This window comes from Canis lupus, chromosome 21, assembly GCF_011100685.1.
Source record: "Canis lupus familiaris isolate Mischka breed German Shepherd chromosome 21, alternate assembly UU_Cfam_GSD_1.0, whole genome shotgun sequence".
Taxonomy (NCBI): Eukaryota; Metazoa; Chordata; class Mammalia; order Carnivora; family Canidae; genus Canis; species Canis lupus.
In genome coordinates, this window is record NC_049242.1 from 26210481 (window position 1) to 26229347 (window position 18867).

Genomic DNA, 18867 nt, shown 5'->3' on the forward strand with positions numbered 1-18867 from the left:
ATTAAGGCTATGCTTAAACTGGCAGCTGATAATAATCTTGAGATAAAATTGGCAACAACCTGGGAAAAACAGAGAATTGGCCCATAAAAAAAAAGAATGAGAAGAAAAAGAAATCACAAGAGGGTACAGGGCAGGATACTGGCAAGAGTCACTTTGAAAAGCTGAGTGTGCCAAAGAAGCAGACTTCAAGAAAAGTTGTTGAAAGTAGACAACTGAATGTCTGGAAATCTCTTCTGGACAGTGAAGTAGTTAAAGGAAGAGCTGAAGTCTACACCAATAGATGAGAGACCATGAAACGTAGCTAAAACACAAGACAGTTGTTCAAACAAGAATCTAATGGGCTGTCTATAAGTGACCCAATACACTTTGTTTCCTTTTAATCTATTATAGAAGAAACAAAAATAGTCCCATGACCCTGAGAAACAAAATCCTATATCTAAAACTGTACTTGATGAAAGTTACCCAAGGTGATGGCTGCGTATTCTGCTTAACCTGAACTGCCCAAAGCCTACCAGTCCATGGCACAAGTGAGACTGCAACAGCTCTGATATAAAATGTGCACAGCAAATATCCTCCCACCTACAAAACTGCCTCAAACTTTCGAAGATTTCCTGAAGTCCTCATACAAAGGCGCCAATCCTTTACTGTGCTTCTCAGTTGGTCTTCATTGGTATCTGCTGCCCCAAGAAAACCCTGACATTCTCCTAAGGTTTCTTTCTAAACTGCCAAACCTTATGTTGCAAGAACTTCTGAAGGCCTTTCAGATCTCCTGTGTCAGACAGAACCACACGCATTTTAGCACAGAACTGGAGAAATGTTCATTAAACTTGGAAATATTCCTTTTTGGGTGGGGCCTTCTAATGAGCTGACACTGAGATGAGGAGTACTTCTTTGTTCACGTAATTATAAAGAGAATGCATTACTTTTACAAGCAGCAAAACAACAAAGACACATTTCCATTTTGAAAAAAAGAAATAAGAATATTGACTTGGGTTTCCTAAGACTGCCTGTTACTTTACTCACATTTAAGCTTGAAGACTCTCTCCCTGGTCTCCACCTTGTAGCATTTCCTAGATCAGTGCAAGTATACCAGCCAAGGAGTGGCTCGCGTTAGACATGTCAGCTTTGATATATACTTTCCTTCAATCTCCAGAACTAATCTATATCCAAGATTAATCCTAGCCAAGTCCTAGCAAACGCACTTCCAAAATACTTCTCAAATGGCCTGGATCTCTCCCTTTGCACCACTTCTTCCCTAACCCAAGCTACCTTCATCTTGCCCAGATTACTGCGACTATCTCTTAGTCCACTCTAAGCTGTGGACCCCTCTCCAATCCCTTCTCAACCCAGCAGCCAGAATGATCTTTTCAAAGTGCAAATCTGAAGATGTCATTTTCTATCTTAGCCTCCCAGGGCTTTTAGCATAAAAACCACAATCTTTCGTTTGGCCTTCAAGGCTCTTTCTAGTTTAGCTTCTATTTCTCTAGATACTTCCAGTACATTCTCAGCCATATAACCACACTGGCCTTAGTTCCTCCAAATGGCTACCCTTTTTCTCACTACAGAACTCCTATCTACACATGCTGTTTGCTCTCTCTGACGCCCACATCACTTCCCATTTCATCTAGTTAACTCCTACATGTCAGCTCCCCCGTCACTTCTTTAGGGAAGCCATCTCTGAGCCCCAAGACTAGGTCCAAATGCCATTACTGCATTTGTTCACAGCATTGTGAACCTTTCCTTCAAAGTATTTATTAAAGTTATAATTTTATATTGGTATGTTCATTACTTTAATTCTCATCTCTGCCACTAGGGCATAAACTCCATCTGGGCAAGGACCATGTACTCCTTTGTAATTCCAGCACAAGCCCAGTGTCCAGGCACATAGGAGGCGTTCAATAAATATCTATTGAATGAATGTCAACTTCCTGAATGGTCAAGCAGTTCTTTTCCTACAAGTGGCCCTAAAGTTAATAATTTCAGGGTACATCTGATATCTGGTTTTCCAAATTTTAAGGAAGAAATCTCCAAACACACTACTGATATCTTGAAGGATTTTTTAAGGTTTATCTCTTCCATCAAACAAGTAATGCTATGCTGACCTCTTTGGAAGTGGTGGGAGGCAATATGAAAAGCCCAGGTGAACTTACCCCTATGGTAGACGCCATGTAGTCTGCACACATTTCTGCAAAGTCTCGCTCAAGAACCCCATAGTAGAGGCCATAGAAGAGGAGAGAAATACCAAAGTCCATGGCATCTTCTGGTTTGATCCTGTAAGGGAAGCAGCATGGCTTGTAAGGCCTGCCCTAAGACACAACTGCTTTGGATCACTACTCCAGAACACATAGTGAGGCACCTAAAGTCAGAAGCTTTAAAGGCTAAAGCAAGTGTAGGCAAAACAAGACCAATTCCAGCCTGCTGCCTGTGTTTTATATGGCCTGTCGGTACCGTTTGAACAGGTTAGCACCGTGAGCTACAAAACCAAGCCAGGGTATGGCCTATTGCTCCTCTTCCCCACTCCGTCCCCAGTGCCTACCTCCTCCAACTGGCAACCACACCTTGTAGCTGTCTAGGGCCCACTCTGGTTGGCACCTAAGTGTTGAGACTCCACTGCTGGAAATCACTGTACACCAACCAGTAGAATTTCAGTCTGGAAGCGGAAACTCACCAAGTTGCCTCACCTCCAGCCAGTGCCCAAGTTGAAATGGCTGGGCAAGGGCACACCAGGATCTGAGCTGTCACTGAATAGTAAGTGAAAATAATCCCAGTGGTCACATAAACCCTTGTCAGACTCCTCCTGAGAATGTCTCATTTGATGGCAAGTGGGCACAAAGTATGCCCCAGATCTGAGAGAGCCTATCCATCAAACAAGGTAAGGCAAGGGAAGAGTTTCCCCTCTTGTTATACTCTATATCATCCTAGACTTTGCCTTTTGTTCACAAAGCCTAAATATTATTTGGCCCTTTACAGAAAAAGTTCACCAACCACAGCTTTAGAAGATAAAGATAAAATTAGTAAATCTACACATACCAGTTACTATAAAATTTTAAGTTGTATCTATACATATTCTGTATCATGTCATCAAAGTTAAATTTTGGTTCAAGAGGCGCCTGGGTGGCTCAGGCAGTTAAGTGGCTGGCTCTTGATTTCAGCTCAGGTCATGATCTCAGGGTCCTGGGATTGAGCCCCACATGGGGCTCCCTTCTCAGCAGGGAGTCTGCCTCTCCCTCTACCTCCCACTCATGCTTATGCTCTCTTAAATAAATAAATAAAATATTTTTTAAAATTGGGGGTCCAAGTCTACTAAGGACAGAGATCTTGCCTATACATTAGCAGGCTTGTTTTAATAATTCCAAGGACCAATAATTTGCGACCTTCAGTCTCTGAATGTTCATTACAGAAAACAACCTTTGTTAAAAATCTGTACCAGGAACTGTATAAGTTCACTTAAAGTTGTAACTTATATTTATCTTAATAAGCTGAGTTTATTATCAATCTTGTAATATTTAACCCACTAGACATCATGATCTTATACCAATTAACCTGATTAGTAGCATAAAAATGGTCATGATTCTCAATTCTGTTTTTCTTGTATATTTTTTTTCTTGTATAGTTTATGTAAGTAAAAACAAACTATAATAACAGAATAACTATCTTCAATACAATGTAGCATCTTTTTTCTTCCTTTTTCTTTTTTTAAAATAGGCTCCGGGGATCCCTGGGTGGCGCAGTGGTTTAGCGCCTGCCTTTGGCCCAGGGTGCGATCCTGGAGACCCAGGATCGAATCCCACATCGGGCTCTCGGTGCATGGAGCCTGCTTCTCCCTCTGCCTATGTCTCTGCCTCTCTTTCTCTCTCTCTTTGTGACTATCATAAATAAATAAAAATTAAAATAAAATAAAATAAAATAAAATAAAATAAAATAAAATAAAATAGGCTCCATGCTGGATACTGCAGGGCCTGAACTCACGACTCTGAGATCAAGACCTGAGCTGAGGGATGTCTGGGTGGCTTAGCAGTTGAGCATCTGTCTGCCTTTGGCTCAGGGCATGATCCCGGGCTCCGGGGATCAAGTCCCGCATCAGGCTCCCTGTGAGGAGCCTGTTTGTTTCTCCCTCTATGTCTCTGCCTCTCTGTGTGTCTCATGAATAAATAAAATCTTTAAAAAAAGGAAAGAAAGGAAAGAAAGGAAAAGAAAATAAAATAAAAGAAAAGAAAAGAGAAAGAAAAGAGAAAGAAAAAAGAAAAGAAAAGAAAAGAAAAGAAAAGAAAAGAAAAGAAAAGAACGAAAGAAAAGACCTGAGCTGATATTGAGAGTCAAATGCTTAACCGACTGAGCTACCCAGGCACCCTACAATGCAGAAATCTTTTTAACCACACAGATTAGGAAGATATCTGGAAATATCTTGGTTTTCTTTGATGGGGCTTGTTGGACTCTACACTGATGAATTCCGATAAACCTCTGTGAAACCTGTTTATGCTTTTAGCCTATACTACTTCTAGAAGAAAGAATTCCATGGGTATTCTCTCACTTTATAAAGTAAGGACTTACTCTTTTCAGTTTTTTTTTTTTTTTTTTTTTTTTTTTAGATTTTATTTATTTATTCATGAAAGACACAGAGACAGAGAGAGAGGCAGAGACACAGGCAGAGGGAGAAGCAGGCTCCACACAGGGAGGCTGATTAGGGACTCGATCCCGCGTCTCCAGGATCATGACCTGAGCTGAAGGCGGTGATAAACCGCTGAACCACCCGGGCTGCCCACTCCTTTCAGTTTCAAAGAGACTCTACCTACAGTGTACTAGATTTGGGAAAGAGGCCAATCTGAATCCTCAATCTCTAGCTTCGAGTGCCCAGCCTTAGGCTTAGGATTCCTCATGATCCACAGCCCACAATCCCCATCAACTCAGTCAGGAGACCACATTTCCACTCTCATCTGCCCTGCTTGATCACTATACCCTACAGTCTCAGAGTCTAGGATTTCTTGGTTTCTGCCTCAACTGGGAGTGGGGGGACCTGTATGCTGGTATGAATCTTTTTGAAATCATATGACAATATGAAGCAATAGCCAGAATCTGACTCCTGATAATGTATCCTTAGAAGCAACAGAGCAATGTTATCTGTGACAGCACAATATTGAAAAACACCGTAAGTGTCCAACAATGCGGTAAGAGTTAAATGTTCACAGGTTAATTTTCTAAAAAACTATTTTCTTAGAAATCTGATAAAAGGGGAATTTCAGCTATGTGACAAAGCAACAATGTGTTAAATATAACCGATGCTTATTACACTGCATCTGGACTGTGAGATTCTTAAAACTGGATGTGTTCCTGGAAAGGTGGAGAAGCTTCTGGGCCATCCATCTGTTTGGTCTCATTCTCTCACATCTCAGCCCTGGAACTACTGTGAGGACTCCTACAGATACCACTCTGCTGTTTCCTGCCCTGTATACTTCTAGATGAACTTGTTAGCAGGTGTGGCCAACTGTATCACATGAGTTTGACGGTCTAGTCCAGGGGTTGACAAACTTTTTATGGAAAGGACCAGGTAGTAAGGATTTTGAGTTTTGTGGCCCAAATAGTCTCTGCCACAAATATTCAACTCTATTATTGTTATACTGCAGAAACAGTATATACATAAAAATGAGTGTGACTGTGTTCCAGTAAAAAACTTTCTTTATTTTATAAAAATAGGAAGTAGGCCAATTTGGTCCACAGGACAGCTTACCAACTCCTAGACTCCCTGAACATAAGACCACTCAGGTAGAGTGGACATTCCAATAAACAGTACTTTCATGGACAAGGAAAATGACTCTGTTAGGATGATGGAGTTATAAGTAACTGGCTATAATCATTATTACACTTACCTTTGTGATACTTTTCCATTAAAATATAGGTTCTTGGAAAATATAACCAATGATTTGGGACTCTAACTCTATATATCCAGACATTCCTTTCTCTTTGCCAGCACAAATCATGGAGGGCCAACCTTCCCATTCCCCAAAGTCCAAGTCTCCTACTATCCTGGATGCCATGTCCCCCTTGTTAATAATCAGGACTTGGCTCTAGGAAGAAAAGTATATCACATCAGCCCCTCCTCCCCAAACACAAGTGAAAACAAAAGCAAAGAGTACTTACTTGAATAATAAATTGAGACCAAAGAGGGTAAACATGACAGCCATGTAGCCAACAATGCCAGTGGCATAGCTGATTTTATAGATCAACAGGAACCACTTATAAACCAACCTGGAGAAAGGAGAGAAAATTAGCAAAGCTGACATGGCAACTCTGGCCTAGGAGCCTCTGGATTACCAGAATCTCTTACTCTTACATTACTGGGGACATCAGGTTATTTGCTTAGGACTTACTGAGCAACTTTAGTTACTGTCCAGAGCTGGTCACTCCCTTAATTGCAGAAATACCTCTCCATACCAGGGAGCTAATGCTTTATATTTTCCCAGTCCCAGACCAAGGAAAGAAAAGAGAGCCTTAAAAGAAGGTTTTAGCCTCAAACAAAAAAAAGCATAGCTGACCACAGACAGCTATGTCCTCTCAAATTCAGATCAGCTGGATAAAGAAGTGAAAATTAGTAACTACAGCTATGCTTAGATGGGAACAGATGGTGAAGGTCAGCTGTTCATTAGGAAAGAGAATTCAAGGGAAGATGAAAAAGAGGTAAAATCAGCTATAGGCTTTCCCCCTACTTTAAAAAAAAATTTATTTATTTAAGTAATCTCTACACCTGACATGGGGCTCAAACTCTTGACCCTGAGATCAAGAATTTCACGTTCTTCCGACTGAGGCAGCCAGGTGCCCCAGGCTTTTCCTACTGGGCATGGTTAACCTGAATACTGCTTTGCTCCCATCTACAGGCCAATAATGAATTAGTGTCTAATGAATTTGCTTCCGAAATGATTTTCTTTCTGGAGAAGAAGGGATAAGAAAGGAGACACTCAAAGAATACCTTTGAATGGATTTGTGTGATGGTGGTGGTAGTAGGGTCATACAAAGCTCTTGAAGGAGGAGCAATGCTCTCCAGAATCCAAAGAAAAGCAGTGTGAAATCTGGTTGGTTGACCCCAGCCAGGTTCAGAGAGGAAAGATGGTTCCCTGAATGTATCAGAGCCTTTTAAATGCCATGCAGGTCCTTGATATCAGCAACGACTACTCTATTTGTGGTGAAAGCAAATGAGAAATTCACTTGAATAAACAGCTCAAGCCTGTCTGGCTCCTGAGACCACATTACCACCAACCTTGCTGGGCTGCAGGGAGGAAGCTCAAGGTCCCTACCTATGAGTCCCGTTGTGGCTAAGCAAGCAGTGATGAGTTCTCAGGCAAGGGAAAGGCCCCAAACATTTTGTAGTGCCTGCCCTCAGAAACCACACAATGCTCCATTATCCAGAGTTTGTACTCATCAGATATGAGTGAGATGGTGGAAAGGATGTGGAATTTTAGGCAGTATCTGGATTAAGTGAGTTTTATTAGCTGGGTAATTCCAGGTAAATCAAATCACCACTCTTAAGGTAAGTTTACTTATTTGTAAAATGGGGAAACCATGATACCTTCCTCAATGGATTGTACAGAGCCCATTCCTGGTGTATATAACACATGCTCAATAAATGCTGCATGACTCAGGATGGATGTTTTAAGAAAGTGCTTTGAAATTATAAAGCATTATCAAATGTTAGTTATTATCATCAAAAACTTCCCATGTCATAGACATATTTTCAGTCATTTTACCTACAAGTTGATATTGTTACTTACTAACTCTTAAAGTATATTTTTACACCTTTTCTTCATAGTACCCTTTATGAGGTACCAATTATTGTCACATTTCTAGGGATAAAAAATTCAAGGCTCAGAAAGGTGAAGCCATACAGGTCATATAATTTACAACTGGCAGGGCTGTTTCCAATCCACATCCACCTGGTTCCAGAGTCTCCGTCTTCTGTCATAGCCCTTAATGTAAATTACCACAGCCAGAAAGAGACTTTGGATCACCAACTTCACCTTGAAGATAAATTTTACTGTGTACAAGGAAACTCATAAGGCCAAAATAAGGTTTGCAGTGAAATGGCATAAAATGCATGGGGAAAAGAGCAACTTGCAACTTGGAAGACTTTGGTTCTGGTAGGTACAACTTTGAGGCTGGCTAGTTCTTCTGCTAGGCTCTCCTGGACCTGTACATATGTCTCTCACAGCACTTACCAACTGCACTGAAACAGCTGCTTTCTTGTCCATCTCCTCCATTAAACCGAGCATTCCTTGAGGGCAGGGACCATGTCTTATCCAGTTCTGTATCCCCAGCGCTCAGCACAGGGCCTGACACATAGCAGGTGCTTGTTGAATGAATGAATGAATGAGAAAATCTCTCTTTCTGTCAAGTACAGATATTAAATGACCTCACAAGCTGGTTGGGAGGATCAAACTAGAAATGCATTTGGATAAAACACAAAGAATAATACAGGCAGGGGCTGCTCTGTGACCAAAGAAGGAAATATTATTTGTTGAAAAATTGCAAATTTACTGAGATTCATTCATTCAACAAAAATTCACAGAGTAGACTACTATGTGCCAGGCCCTGTGGTAGGGCCTGGATATACAGGGACAAACAAAATACATGTGGTTCCCGATCTCACAGTTATAGTTTAGTGGGGGAGATAGATACTCAAGATTTTGTGATATAGGGATGCCTGGGTGGCTCAGCAGTTTAGCGCCTGCCTTCAGCCCAAGGTGTGATCCCGGAGTTCCAGGATCAAGTCCCACATTGGGCTCCCTGCATGGAACCTGCTTCTCCCTCTGCCTGTGTCTCTCTACCTCTGTGTGTGTGTGTGTGTCTCATGAATAAATAAATAAAATCTTTATAAATAAATAAATAAACAAACAAACAAACAAATAAATAATAAAATCTTAAAAAAAAAGACTTTGTGATATGTTCTGTGTTGGAAAACTATAGGGCCTGTGAAAGAATATAACAGAAAATCTAATTTAGAGATCAGAGAAGGGTTCATAAAAGAAAATAACACTTAAAATGAGGCCACAATGATCACCAGAATTTGCTTACTTTTAATACAGACCTTGATACAAACTCTAAGGCAAGCTATAAGGAAATATTTTGGGGGTTTTAATCTGTGAAGGTGAGTGGGGAGTTCTCCCAATCAGCTTGTTTTGGTGGGGCCCCATGCCAAATAATCTTGGCAAACATATTTTGTTTTTTGTTTTACAAATTATTACAATTACAATTTTTTCAACCTAAACCCACCCCAATCCCATACATTCCAACCCATTTGCTTCAGGAAACCTAGCTCTTCCCCACTACCTAAACTCTCACCTTGGGGTTGTCTGTACTAGTGGTTTTCGCGTGGCTCGGAAGGTGACAAAAGCTGTGACAGCAGAGAAGAAGATCCAGATCACTAGGAACCTCCACCAGTGCAGCTTCACTGTGAAATAGAGGGGAACAACCCACATCTGAAAGAGGGTCACCATCTGAAACACAAACACAAGCACTTCAGCTCTAGCCAGCTCCCTCCACGTTCTATCCACAAGTCCAAAGTGTATCTTGTGCCTGATCTTCTCCTCAATTTCCAATTTTGGACAGAGGCACCTCCTAGTGATCTTAGAAACCTAGAACCATGCCTGACACCTCCCTTTCATTCCTTACCTATCTGTTGTATATATTCTTCCCTTTCCATGTGAGCCCTTGCTATCCCTTGCCTGGCTCACTACAATGACCTCTTTGTTAAGTCTCCCTCTCCAATCTATCCTTCCCAAAAGCACTAGAATGTTATCTCTAACACAGAGTCTTGAACATGTCATTCCCCCGCTTACAACCCTCCAGTGGTCCCCAGCATACAGGCAGTCAAATCCCCTACAACGTGGCCCCAAACTACTGTTTCAAGAGTAACTTTCTGCTACTCTCCATGCTAGTCAGGCTGTCCCCCTCAGGCTAAAACATCTTTTTCACCACCTGCCTTTCTGCCTGATAATATCATAACCAAGACACATGAAGCCTTCAATTTCCTTTCCAGGCAGAATGAGTCGTGACTTTCTAGTGCTCCAAAAGCACTTTCTTTTCTACCATCATTACAGTGCTTATCTAAGCATAATTCAGATTCATTCTCATTCTGAATGTAAGCTCCTTGAGAGCAGTGACTAGGCCATTTCCTATGTGCTAGGAAATGGTCTAGCAGATGACAGGTCCTCAGTAAACTTAGATATGTGAGAAGAAAGTAAAACTAGAACCCCAAAGGGAGGCCTGTTTCCACTGTAAAGAGTGTCTCAGAACTCAGACTTCAGACTCAGCTGAAGAGTTCCAAATGTACAAAATGATTCTGTCAGAAGTTTGGGCTAACCACCAGTCCTCTACTCCCTGGTGCCTCCTAACTCCCTCCACCAGCCATCCCACTTTAACTAGATGTCACTCTGTACGGGTGAGGAGCAGGTGTAAAAAAAAAAAAAAAGTAGCACTTAATGGAAGCTTTCTTCCTGATGTCATCAAATGAAATGAAAGACATTTAAAAGGGGCTGGGCATGGGGACGAGTTATAGAGAGGAAAACAGCAGCTAGTTTTCTGAAGTTCCATAGTGGAGAAAGCTTTTGAGAAAGTATTTACTTCGGGATTTCTAAACCAGTGCTACCTAAACAAAATATAATGGAAGTCACATATGTAATTTTAAGTTTTCTAGTAGTGACATTTAAAAAAGTAAAAAGAAACGTTGGGGATCCCTGGGTGGCGCAGCGGTTTGGGGCCTGCTTTTGGCCCAGGGCGCGATCCTGGAGAACCAGGATCGAATCCCACATCGGGCTCCCGGTACATGGAGCCTGCTTCTCCCTCTGCCTGTGTCTCTGCCTCTCTCTCTCTCTCTCTCTCTCTCTGTGACTATCATAAATAAAATAAAAATTTTAAAATATATATATATAAAAAAGTTGATATGAATTTTTTAAAAGATTTTATATATTTGAGAGAGAGACAGCAAGAGAGAGCATGAGCAGGGGGAGGGGCAAAGGGAAAGGGAGAAGCAGAGTCTCTGCTGACTAGGAGACTAACACAGAACTCGATCCTAGGACGCTAGGATCATGACTCAAGCAGAAGGCAGACACATAACCGACTAAGCCACCCAGGTGCCCTGAAATTATTTTTTTAAAGATTTTATTTATTTGAGGAAGTGAGGGGGTGGGAGAGAGAGCATACATGCAAGCATGGGGTGAAACAAAGGGACAGGGACAAGTAGACTCCATGCTGAGCATGAACCTCAATGTGGGACTTGAGCTCACAACCCTCAGATTGTGATCTGAGCTGAAATCAAGAGTCAGATGCTCAACCAACTGAGCCACGAAGGCACCCCCAGATAAGACTAATTTTAATAATATGTTATTATTTTAATTTAAAATTTTAATTAAATTAAAATTAATTTAATTTTAATAATATTTTTTATTTTACCAATATATCCAAAATAATATCATTCTAACATTTTCTCATTATTAAAATTATTTATGAATTATTTTACTTTGGTTTTGAAATATTTTACTTCGGCTTTGAAATCTGATGTGTACTTTATGGCATATGTTAAGAAAGACTAGTTATTTTTTTTTTTTTTGACTAGTTACATTTTAAGTGTTCAATAGCCATATGGTAATAGTGACTCCCATATTGGGACAGTGCAGCTAGAGCATCTTTTTAGCATTTAGTTGTCTCCTGAGGCTTCTAACAGACTGCTCTGTGGCAAGAAAAAACCTTAGTGTTTTAGTGTTATTTTGTGTAAGAGAAAAAAAAAAAAAGAGATATGAGAGGAGAATGGTGACAAGATTCTACTTTGCTTGAGAGCTTACAAATCTATGTGCCTCTTGGCGGGATGAGCACCGGGTGTTATGCTATATGTTGGCAAACTGAACTCCAAAACAACAACAACAACAACAAAAGCAAATCTGTGTGCCCTCTGGTACTGGCTAATGGTCAGTTAACAATGTAGTCTCAGTACCCACTCTACTGTACAGGAACCTTCAAGTGACTCTCTGAATGAAACACTCTAAAATATTCTGGCCTTTTTTTTTTTTTTAACCTTGGAATTCATTCATTCATTTATTTGTTTGTTTGTTTATTATTTTTATTTATTTTTTTAAATTTTTTTTTTGTGTTCAATTTACCAACATACAGAATAACCCCCAGTGCCCGTCACCCAATCACTCCCACCCCCCGCCCTCCTCCCCTTCTACCACCCCTAGTTCGTTTCCCAGAGTTAGCGGTCTTTACGTTATGTCTTCCTTTCTGATATTTCCCACACATTTCTTCTCCCTTCCCTTATATTCCCTTTCACTATTATTTATATTCCCCACATGAATGAGAACATATAATGTTTGTCCTTCTCTGACTTACTTCACTCAGCATAATACCCTCCAGTATTCTGGCCTTATATGAAAAGTGTGGAACCACCAGGATGTACTAACAATGTCTATACCCAAAGAACATTCCAGGGTACATTCTACGAGATGGGAGGAGACCAGGAAAGGACATCACATCAAACCACACATTAAACTAGGGGATAAGAGTGATGCCTGGGTGGCTCAGTTGGTTAAGTGCCCAACTCTTGATTTCAGCTCAGGTCAGGATCTCAGGGTTGTGAGATCAAGCCCTCATGTCAGCATCGTGCTCAGTGGGGAGTCTGAGATTTTCTCTCTCTCTCAATAAATAATTTTTTTTTTTCAAAATCTTTAAAAAAATACTGTAGGGACACCTGGGTGGCTCAGCAGTTAACCATCTGCCTTTGGCTCAGGGCGTGATCCTGGAGTCCCAGGATTGAGTCCCACATCAGGCTCCCTGCATGGAGCCTGCTTCTCCCTCTGCCTACGTCTCTGCCTCTCTGTGTGTCTCTCTTACAAATATATAAATAAAATCTTAAAAAATAAAAATAAAAATAATACTGTAAACTAGGGAATAAGACAACCAGAATCCTGATATTCAAAGGGAGTAAATAAATGGTGGTAGGATGTAGAGAAAAGAGCTGCAGGGTCTTTAGCCTTCATATTGTTTGCTTTAACAGGCTCATAGGGATATTTACAAAACAGGAGGCCCAGAGACTAGAGAAGAATTGAATTACAGAATGTGGTTACATTTGTCTTCTCTGAGAAAAACAAACAAACAAACAAACAGGAATTTCTGGTCTTCTTCCAGCTTTTCCAAAAACTTGGCTGTTGCAAAAAATCCAGCCTGTCCCCTACCAGCCTTTTCCCCATTCCTCACCAATCATCAATGGCATGTTCTGAGGGGGAATCTAGTAAAGATAATTTTCTCTACATGAGCTGTAGCTCTGCCTATTTTGGATGCAGAAAGAGGCAAAGGACCTGGATTCTATTCTGGGTTGAACAAAGGCATAATTGGGAATAAGTCTAGGCATCAGTGTAATAGGAATGAAAAATTTTGCCTTACTTTGTAACTCTGAGGCTTAAAACCTTAAGGGTGGTAAAGCTACTCAACTCACATCATGAAAGAAAGAGAGAAAAAAAAGGAAAGGAAGAAGGAAAGGGAAGAGGGAGCAATTTAGGGACAGAATTAGGTTTTGTTTTTTTTTAATTTTTATTTATTCATGATAGACACAGAGAGAGAGGCAGAGACACAGGCAGAGGGAGAAGCAGACTCCATGACGGGAGCCTGATGCAGGACTCGATCCCGGGACTACAGGATCACGCCCTAGGCCAAAGGCAGGTGCAAAACCACTGAGCCATCCAGGGATCCCCATAAGAATTAGGTTTTTTTAAACCAGACAGCCAAGTAGATGCCCCAAACACTTGGGTTCTAATTCTGTCTGCTTCCAACTCACTGGATCACCCTGAGGAGGTCCTTCCTCCTTGAGGGAAAGGTTTGGCTTGATTTTTCAAGCCCTTCAAGTTCTAACATACCAAAGTTCTATTAAGTAGCCTTGTATCTCAGATTTCTGGGGAGAGTGAAGGCAGTGTTCATTCACTCATACATCAAGTATTTATTTTGCAAAAAGAAAAAAGAATGCAAAATAAACATGACCCTTAGTCCTTGTCCTCAAGAACCTAACAGACAAGCATCAGGAGAAAAATATACACCAAACCTTTAATTTAACGATTCTATTAATCTTTAGATGCTTTTTAAAACACTGTTTTGTTTTAAAGATTTTTTTTTTAGGTTGGCTCCAAGCCCAGCATGGAGCCCAATATGGGGTTGACCTCATGACCCTAAGATCAAGACCTGAGCTGAGATCAAGAGTCAGACGCTTAACCTATTAAGCCATCCAGGCACCTCTAAAGATTTTTAAGTAATTTCTACATCCACTGTGGGGCTCAAACCCATAACCCCATGACTGAGAGTTACATGCTCCATTGAATGAGCCATCCATGTGCGCCTCTTTAGACACTTTTTAGAAATCCAAATGGAGGCCAGCCCCGGTGGCGCAGCGGTTTAGCGCCACCTGCAGCTCAGGGTGTGATCCTGGAGATCCAGGATAGAGTCCCACGTCGGACTCCCTGCATGGAGCCTGCTTCTCCCTCTGTTTGTCTCTGGCCTTTCTCTCTCTCTCTCTGTCTCTCATGAATAAATAGAATCTTGGGATCCCTGGGTGGTGCAGCGGTTTGGTGCCTGCCTTTGGCCCAGGGCGCGATCCTGGAGACCCGGGATCGAGTCCCACGTCAGGCTCCCAGTGCATAGAGCCTCCTTCTGCCTCTGCCTGTGTCTCTGCCTCTCTCTCTCTCTCTCTGTGACTATCATAAATAAATAAAAATTAAAATAAATAAATAAATAAATAAATAAATAAATAAAATCTTAAAAAAGAAATTTAAATAGAAATCATTAAAGAATGAATAAACAAAGTAGAATGACATAGTGAAATGGAGATTTTAGAATTAAAGAGATCTAGAAATGAATCCCAATATAGCTATTTACTGTATTACCTTAGGTAAGTCATTTACTCCTGAAAAGCCTAAATTTTCTGAACTGTAAAATGGGGTTAAGAGCATCTACTCTCAAAAAATTGTATAGAATAAGTAATTAATGCATGGAAAGCTCTTGGAACAATGCCTAACAAGGTAAGCATTTAATGTAAGTAATGTAATAATGTATTCAATATAGTAGCCCTTTTATATAAAATAACAAGCAAAGTGCATAATTCATAGTAAGCATTCAGTAAATGATAGCTCTTATTATGTCTTCACGTGTTCAAAACTGCATAAAGTCAAATGTAATGAGGCAAAGAATGCAATGAGGCGACCAATAACATGTTGAAAGTGCTGAGTTATAATGAAAGAGACAAATATATATATATATATATATATATATATAAAAGATCAGTGAAACCAAGAGCTGATTGTTTGAAAAGATAAACAAGGTTGATAAATCTGTAGCCAGACACAACAAGAGAGAGGACCGAAGTAAAATTAGAAACAAACAAAAAAGAAGTAACAACCAACACCACAGAAATACAAAGAACTAAAAGAAACCACTACAAAAAATTATATTAAAAAATTCATCTATAGAAGAATTAGATAAATTCCTAGAAACATTCAATCTTTCAAAACTGGATCTGGCAGAAACAGAAAATCTGAGCAGACAAATTACTAGTAATGAAATTGAATCAGTAATAAAAAAAATAAATAAATAAATAAATGAAAAACCTCCCAACAAACAAAAGTCCAGGACCAGATGGCTTTACAGGTGAATCTACCATTTAAAGAAGAGAAGAGTTAATACCTATTCTCAAACTATGTGAAAAGAAAAGAAAGCTTCCAAATACATTCTATAAGGCCAGCATTACTCTGATACAAAACCACACAAGACACTACAAAAAACAAACAAAAACCAACCAAACAAAACACCTACAGGCTAACATTCAGAATGCACATAGATGCTAAAGCCCTCAACAAAATATCAGCAAACCACATTCCACGAACATTAAAAGGATAATGCACCATGATCCAGTGGGACTTATTCTGGGAAAGCAAGGATGATTCAATATTCACAAATCATACTTCACATTAACAAAATGAAGGATAAAAATCATATCATTATCTCAATATATGTAGAAAAAGCATTTGAGAAAATTCAATATTCATTCATGATACAAACTTGATAAAGTGGGGGTAGAGAAAATATACCTCAACATAATAAAGGCCATATATGAAAAACCCACAGCCAATACCATACTCAATGGTGAAAAACCAAAAGCTTTTCCTCTACGATAAGACAAGAATGCCCATTTCTGCCACTTTTATTCAACATAGTACTATAAGTCCCAGCCACAGCAATCAGGCAAGAAAAAGAAATAGAAGCCATTTAAATTCATAAGGAAGAAGTTTAACTATTACTATTTGCAGATGACATACCAGTATGCATAGAAAACCCTGAAGATTCCACCAAAAATTTATTAGAAATAATATATACATTTAGTAAAGTTTCAGAATACAAATTAATACATAGAAATCTGTTTTTTTTTAAAGATTTTACTTATTCATGAGTGACACAGACAGAAGCGGGGGGGGGGGGGTGGGGGGGCACAGATCAGAAAAGCAGGCTCTATGCAAGGAGCCTGATGTGGGACTCGATCCCAGGACTCCAGGATCACGCCCTGAGCCGAAGGCAGACGCTCAACCACTGAGCTACCCAGGCGTCTCAGAAATCTGTTGAATATCTGTACTCTAATAATGAAATAGCAGAAAGGAAAAGAAAGAAAAAATTCTACCTGCAATTGTACGAAAAAGAATAAAATACCTAGGAGTAAACTTAATCGAGGTGAAAGACCTACACTCTAAAAACTGTAAGACAGGGGATCCCTGGGTGGCGCAGCGGTTTAGCACCTGCCTTTGGCCCAGGGCGCAATCCTGGAGGCCCGGGATCGAATCCCACGTCGGGCTTCCGGTGCATGGAGCCTGCTTCTCCCTCTGCCTGTGTCTCTGCCTCTCTCTCTCTCTCTCTCTCTCTGTGTGTGACTATCATAAATAAATAAAAATTTTAAAAAATAAAAAATAAAAACTGTAAGACACTGATGAAAGAAACAGATGACACAAATGGAAAGATATCCCATGCTCATGGATTGGAAGAATGAATATTCCTAAAATGTCCATATCACTCAAAGCAATCTACAGATTCAATGTAATCCCTATCAAAATACCAACAGCATTTCTCACAAAACTACTAAAATTTGTATGGAACCACAAGGACTCCAAAGAGCCAAACCATCCTGAGAAAGGAAAGCAAAGCTGGAGGGTTCACAATGCCAGGTTTCAAGATGTACCACACAAAGCTATAGTATGGTACGGCATAAAAACAGACACAAATTATTCCAACTTTAGTACACATGCTGCCAAAGTAAGCACAGCAGACACATAAATCAACAGAGTATAACAAAGAGTTCAGAAACAAACCCATGTTTATATGGCCAATTAATCTACAACAAAGGAGGCAAGATATACAATGGGGTGAAGACAGTCTCTTTAATAACTGGCACTGGGAAAACTGGACAGCTACACACAAAAAAATGAAACTGAACCACTTTCATAAACTATACACAAAAATTAACTCAAAATGGATTAAAGACCTACATGTGAGAACTAAAACCATAAAACTCCCAAAGGAAAACAGACAGTAATTTCTTTGACATTGGCTTTCGTACCATTTTTCTAGATATGCCTCCTCAGCCAAAGGAAACAAAAGCAAAATTAAACTATTTGGACTACACCAAATTAAAAAGCATCTGTAGAGGGGCACCCAGGTGGCTCAGTTGGTTAAGCATCTAACTCTTGGTTTTAGCTCAGGTCATGATCTCAAGATCCTGGGATAAAGCCCCACATCAGGCTCTGCACTCAGCATGGAATCTGCTGGAGATTCTCTCTCTCTCCCTTCCTCCCTTCCTTTCCTTGCTTGTTCTCTTTCTCTCTCTCTCTAAAATAAGTAAATGAAGGACAGCCCAGGTGGGTCAGCGGTTTAGCACTGCCTTCAGCCCAGGGCATGATCCTGGAGACCTGGGATCGAGTCCCATGTCAGGCTCCCTGCATTGAGCCTGCTTCTCCCTCTGCCTCTCTCTCTCTCTCTCTCTCTCTCTCTCTCTCTCTCTGTCTCTAATAAATAAATAAAATCTTAAAAAGAAAATAAAATAAGTAAATGAAATCTAAAAAAAAAAAAAAAGCTTCTGTAGAGCAAATAAAACCATCAACAAAATAAAAAAGGCAACCTACTGAATGGGAGAAGATATTTACAAATGATATACCCAATAAGGGGGGTAATATTCAAAATACATAAAGCACTTCTACAGTCCAACACCAAAAAAACAAATAATCTGATTAAAAATGGACAGAAGAGGGCAGCCTGGGTGGCTCAGCGGTTTAGCTCTGTCTTCAGCCCAGGGCCTGATCCTGGAGACCCGGAATCAAGTCCCACATCAGGCTCCCTGCATGGAGCCTGCTTCTCTCTCTGCCTGTGTCTCTGCCTGCCCCTCTCTCTCTCTCTCTCTCTCTCTCATGTATAAATAAATAAAATCTTAAAAAAAAAAAAAAGGACAGAAGACATGAACATTTTTCCAAAGAAATACACGAAAAGATGCTCGCACTAATCATAAATACAAGTCAAAACCACAATGAGACAGTACCACATGCCTGTCAGAATGGCTAAAATCAAAGATGAGAGAAATGAGAAGTGTTGGCAAGGATATAAAGAAAAAGGAACCCTTGTGCACTGTTGGTAAAATGTAAATTGGTGCAGCCACTGCAGAAAACAGTATAAAGTTTCCTCAAAAAATTAAAAATAGAAATATCAGTAATTCTACTATTAGGTATATACCCAAAGGAAACCAAAACACTGATTTGAAAAGATATGTGAACCTCTATGTTTCCTGCAGCATTATTTACGGTAGCAAGATATGGA

The 18867-nt window shown here is 40.1% G+C and overlaps 1 protein-coding gene across 2 annotated transcripts in view; it reads right to left on the reverse strand.

Annotated features, from left to right (window-relative positions):
* RNF121 (ring finger protein 121) overlaps positions 1 to 18867 on the reverse strand; it is an 81711-nt gene that overhangs the window by 10514 nt on the left and 52330 nt on the right. For both annotated transcript variants that reach the window (XM_038568788.1, XM_038568789.1), the window contains exons 4-6: positions 9328 to 9482; positions 6136 to 6243; positions 2151 to 2271 (exon numbers count right to left, since the gene is read on the reverse strand). In XM_038568788.1, the coding sequence (XP_038424716.1) occupies positions 2151 to 2271; positions 6136 to 6243; positions 9328 to 9482 (384 nt within the window). The remainder of the gene's footprint in view (positions 1 to 2150; positions 2272 to 6135; positions 6244 to 9327; positions 9483 to 18867) is intronic.